Below are 6,000 nucleotides of genomic sequence, written 5' to 3'. Positions count from 1 at the left end.
ATTGAATACGCCATTCTGCTACTACCAGTTGTTTAATTTGGGGCAAATTCCTTAATCTTCTTCAGCCTCAGTGTGCTCATATCTGCAAAGTGAGAATAATCTCTCCTTTAAAGAGCTAGTGAAAGGATTGAACAAATTAACAAATCTAAAGCTTTTAATACATTAGTGTTCAATCAGACTGGATTATGAGCTACATGTGGAGAATGCGCTTGAAGAAAAGAAATATTAAAGCTATTTAAGTTGGGGAAAATCATGGAGCCAGAATTCAGTACCAGGTTTGTTAGTCTCTGAAACTCTGCTCTTACTCATGATGCGGTTAATCTTCAGACTGGCAGAGGACCTCATTCTGAGTTCACAACAGAATCATTTGTGGAGCTTTCTAATACGGATGCTTAGGCCACTCCCTATGCCCAAATAGTATGAATTCTTGAGTGTGGAACAAGCACATGTGTATTTTTTAAAAATTTCCATAGACTAGGAACCACTACATTCCCTGCAAAAAAAGAAATCTTTTGCTCCTTAGTATGCTTAAGAAGAGCGTCTTTGGTCCTGCTAACAGTTTTGGGTTTCAAGACCCAAGATATAAATGTGGTTTTTTTTTATCTTGTACCTCATAAGGAAGTTAAAAGTAAATAAAACTATACATAAATATCCAGAGAAGGTGCTTTTGCTAGGAATATTAAGTACCATGAGAGGCAACTAATTCAGGAGCAATAAACAGCAGAATGCTGTGGACGTGAGAAATAAGCTTGATTAATCTACCCCTATCTGTTAAAGTCTATTTTACCACAGAGAGTCAGACAAGGCAAAACAAAAACCTATGGGATATTGTGAAATAAAATCCACATATGTTGAAAACAGAATTTAAAATCTATTAGAAAGGACAAAATATAAAGATTTGGGATGACTACTTCGGGAACCTGGTTTGCCACATTCCAAGAAAAAACAATTGCCAGCAGAACTGTCCGGAGTTTGTCATCTCTGAAAGATTGTGCCCACTGATTTCACATTTTAGGATTAGTTCAATCCACAGCTCCGTGGTGTACTGCAAATAGGACAATCCAAGGGCAACTAATTAAAGGTCACATGTCTGTTGCTTAGAAATCTGTAGGCTCCCTGGGCCTCTGACCATACTGGTGCTAGTCAACCTGAAATTTAGCTGATTTATGCAGAAAAAGCTATTAGTCCACGAGAAACTTACTGGGTAAAATACAGTTGGAAAATGCGTCTGAGGGTCTAGTTAGAAGTTTTATAGACATATTTTTTAGGACGCTGGTTAGGAGGCACAATTGATCCAGCTGCAAAGAAAAAAAAAAAAAAAAAGAGGGAGGGAGTATGTTCTCTTTTAGGAAAGGAGGTTAGACCCTGCATGGATGAATAGTAATAATAGATTCAGTGGGAAAAAATGGATAAAACGAAAGGATAAGAGCTAAATTCTGAAAAGCCTGAAGCTTAAAGATCACCATTCTTTCTCTTTTGGAGGTAAAGAACCAGAGGGAGATGGAGACAGAGAAAGAGAGAGAGAGAGGGAGGAAGGGAGGGAGGGAGGGAATTAAAAATAAAACAGTCTGAGTTACACTCCTCTTTGTCAAGAACTTTCTTCAGGCAAGAGGGTGAGCATGGCAGATTAAGAGAAATAACTACGAGAGATGTTTGGTTTAATGTGCTTCAAATGCCTATTTGAGAAAGCTATCTGAGTAATTTTGCCTTATCTCTGGTGATATGGCATGGGTACTGAAGGAACCTGTATTATAAGAATACAGAGAACCCAAATAAAAACAGATATTTAAAGCCAGAAGCAAAAATAGAGCCGGAAACCTGGCTAGAGATACTACACTGTGGCCCTGTAATAGGATCTTTTCATGGAACATGCAACATTATTGCTTTCTCACCCAGCCAGACACGGAAGTTTTGGGGAGCGTCCCTCCCCTAATTTCTTCCTTTCTACCTTTACTCCTTTCTTGTAACATGGTATTGTCATGGGCAGGCAAAACATATTGAAAACTATGACTTTAAAACATTTTACTTCTCACATAAGGACTGATACTGTGAAATGAAAGGAAAAATGAAAACAGTAAAACAAGCATAGCATCTATATTGGTAATAATTTCTGCTTGATTCTTATAAGGCACTGAAGGCAAAGCTGTTTATGAAAGCCACCCTTGAAAGTGATGGGATAGCTAGAGGAGTATTCAGGGAAATAAGGATTCCAATTACATGTTTATGGAATGGATTATTTCACTACACTCATTCTTTCAATCTTTTTCACTCCCAACATGAGAGAAAATAACCCCCTTTCCTTTATTGCTCCCCTAAAAAAGTAAATCAGGTAAGACTATACTGAATAAGTGAAAGCGAATAAAATTAAAATTAAGTAGCAAAAGAAAATTAAATAAAGAGAGGATAAGTGACAAAAGGTAACAGATTACATCCTTGGTAAGGTAACTAATCCCCAAACCAGCTAGAAGCTGACAAGGTGGAAGTTGGGCACCCACCCAGCTCTGGGGTTTAATTTTCATCATAGTGGTTACCTTCCTAATAATCAAGAGAAATTAGGTTGCAATTGGTTTACTAGCCCTGAACAGTGGTTGGTCAGAAACTTGCAGTTCAAGGGTAGAATATCTATAAATTACTTAAAAACCACCCTTTTTCTCCATTTACCTGTCTCCTGAGCTAGAACACAATTACACTAGTGTCCATTGACCTCTAGTTTCTAAGTGAGGCTCTTGCCAATAAAATAGCCAAAAGGAAGTACACAATGGGAAGAACAGGAACATGTTTTTACAACATCTAAGATAACACTGTCTATTCATAATGTACATATAGCTTTGTAGGTGAAATCCTACCGTATCTAATGAAGCTAAAATTTGGCATACTGTCTAGCTTTAATCAAAGTATGCCGTCTTCTGATGATTATAATAGTGGATCTGCAGTTCAAGAATGACTATATAAAAGTAATGAAATAAAAGCATTTTCAACAAACATGCCAGACTTTCCACATTCAGTTGAAGGAGTCACCAAGAGAAATTGTTTTTCTAATAAAGTTGCTCCCACTGCTTAAAACATTTTGGTTACATCTTCTTTAAACCCAACTTAAAAATCATTTATGAAAATAATCATTACTTTATCTTAATAATTAGAATTTTTATTCTCTGATTTAACTCTTACCTCCACTTACTTTTAATATAAAAGTTAGTTTATAAATAATAGCAATTATTAAATGAATGATATTAATAATCACTTTCTAAGATACTATAGTGTATGCTTTTCAAATATAACAAAATGGTAGGTATGGGGCTACATGTAATTCAAACATATGTTCTAATAATATTTTAAAATAAGGAAACTTCATATAGGAAATATGGAGTCTAACTTCTCTTGAAAATTAAAACTAAAAGATTTAGCAACACTAGGGAAGTATTCCCTTACTAACCATTGGTGAGAGCCAGACAGAAGCTGATGCCTGTAGAAGAGGAAACATATTTTTGCTTTAATCCCTGCTTACACAATATACACAAACACATTGACATCAGTGGACTTGACTCATCGTGGTATGCCAGTTAACATACAGGTAAAACTAAGTGGGCATTTTGGATGGTCAAATCTCCAACTCATCTCATTGCTAGATTACCTATCTGTGCCTTGTAGAACTCAGATGTGGCCTTAAGATTTGTTTTGACCAATAAAATGTAGTTTAGGGCAGAAACTTATGAACTGGCATGTCCTTCACCATGTCTGGATATCAGTTATGAGGCAATATTCCAGGCAGAGGTTTCTCCATTGACTCTGGCTCTTGAGAAAAGACAACAAAGAGCGGAATCACAGCCAATAAGAAATGGGCAGCATAAGTGAGGGGAAAAAAATCTATGTCATAACCCATGGTGAGGTGGGGAGTACTACATGTTCTAGACGGGAGTGTCCAATCTTTTGCTGTCTCTGGACCACACTGGAAGAAGAGCTGTCCTGGGCCACACATTAAATACATTGGGACATGTAATCACAAAAAAAATCTCATAATGTTTTAAATAAATTTACAATTTTGTGTTGGGCCGCATTCACAGCCACCCTGGGCTGCATGTGGCCCATGGGCCGCAGGTCGGGCACCCCTATTAAGCCTATCCTGAGTGACACACATTTAAATGACCTCCCTGTCCCCTGTAAGAAACTCAGTGTGCGACCTGTGCTTTTGCTATAAGTTCTCCTCTATTTTTAGAATGTGAAAAATTGAGGCTTGATACGGTTGAATGAAGCTCAATAATTCGTTCAGAGATAATAAAATCACCTTTTGTGTCCAGGTTTGTCTGATTCTTACTTTATGCACTTACTTTAATTCCTTACTCTCCTATACCGTAATATGATTAAAATGTCTATCATTATTTTTATTTCTCAATACTATTAATAAAAATATTGGCTTTGAAATTTACTGGTTTCTGAAATATCTAATAAACATAGATATCCTGATTCAATAAGAAATTTGCTAAAATGTAATGACCCTTCTTTGACAGATTTTTTCTAGAAATCATATAAAATGCATGTTACTATATAATAATTCAATAGTATGGGTTTATTTTATAAACACTGTACCACTTAAAATAACTTTAAATCATATTTATTGTTTTCCATACAACTCACACATTTATCAATATTTAAAAGACCCAAAGGCAAAGTAATAAATTTGGCTTTTCCCCCCGCAACAATGGGAAATATATCTTGATAAAGAAATTTAAAATTTTTTTTTACACAGCAGTCAGTTGTTGGAATTTATAGTTCCAGGAAAAAAATAATTAAACAGCAAAATCAAAACAAACAAAGTCATTAGTGTATAAAACAGTTTCCAATAATAAGTGGGAAACAAAAACTGATCAGAGAACACCCTGCTTTAAAGTACCTTTCAAACAGATTTCTATTATAGCACAGTTTACTCCAAATAACTCTAAGCCCATTAAGAGCACTTCTATATATACAAAAACATAGTAAAACAATATAGTATTTATGGCAATAACAAATTAAGAGCTGTCATAATATATGTGACTTAAATACCCCCCCCCATTGATAAAGTGGCTTCTTATTCCTTAAACATAAAAATTCTGCTCTTCATTGTAGAAAGAAGAAATCTTCGCAAAAGGCACAGTCTTATCTGCAAGAAAAATAAAATACCATTAAATGCTTATCCTGGAATAAATTTAATCATATTTTAAAGTATTCCCAAAGATTTGGAGTGTCAAGAAGATAATGAAAGTACTTAATCTACGGGAGTTATCATGAATGACACCGATAAAACACACGATGGCTTTGTCTATATTAATTATGCCAGATACTATAGTTTACATTATAATTCTAACTTTTTCAAAGGGATTTTATATGTAACTAGTGTTGGTAATTAAAGAATAGTTCATAGTGTTACCAAGTTACACCCTCATATAATATTCATAAATGACTTTAATTGACTTAAGTATAAAATACAGTTATTTGTATAATTTCTGTAAATACAATTCTTAACTGATTGTATTTCTAAATCTTCAGAAACAAGAATCAATTGAAGCAGCAGGCCTGGAAGTACATACTCTATTAAACAAAAAATTGCTTCTAATATTTATAACACAGTAACAATTCATGCAAACAGAAGATAAGGTCTTCCATAAACATATAATGGGGTAAGTTTGCTCATTTCTTCCTTTATTGACTGGTTTATGGTCAAAAGAATTCCCACTTTCATCACACCCATTTTTACAGACCTTAATTCTAATTACACACCAGGCTTTACTGTTACTTAATCGAAATCATAGCTTCTAAGAAACTTCTGCTAATCAGAGCCAGTACAACCAAAGGCATTTAGACAAACTACAAGAATAGCCAAAGGTATGCTAATTTGACTAACCTATTCTTCTCTTACAACCATCAACATTTACAAATTCATGGGAGATATGTTTGAGAATGAGTAATGCTCTCTTCCAGCTTGCTGTTTTATTTAAATCTTTAGTAGGCAATCTATAATAAACC

At 34.8% G+C, this 6,000-nt stretch overlaps 1 protein-coding gene across 2 annotated transcripts in view; it reads right to left on the bottom strand.

Annotated features, from left to right (window-relative positions):
* Nucleotides 1–4,593: 4,593 nt before the first annotated feature.
* FAM174A (family with sequence similarity 174 member A) overlaps nt 4,594–6,000 on the bottom strand; it is a 29,954-nt gene continuing 28,547 nt past the window's right edge. For both annotated transcript variants that reach the window (XM_053911089.1, XM_053911082.1), the window contains exon 3: nt 4,594–5,137. Coding sequence is in view for 1 of the 2 variants with exons in the window: in XM_053911082.1 (XP_053767057.1) it covers nt 5,134–5,137 (4 nt within the window). In the remaining variant the exon portion in view is untranslated. The remainder of the gene's footprint in view (nt 5,138–6,000) is intronic.

The sequence above is a fragment of the Desmodus rotundus genome, chromosome 1, assembly GCF_022682495.2.
Source record: "Desmodus rotundus isolate HL8 chromosome 1, HLdesRot8A.1, whole genome shotgun sequence".
NCBI lineage: Eukaryota > Metazoa > Chordata > Mammalia > Chiroptera > Phyllostomidae > Desmodus > Desmodus rotundus.
The sequence above is the reverse complement of the archived record's forward strand: the minus strand, read 5'-3'. Positions and strand labels throughout refer to the sequence as shown.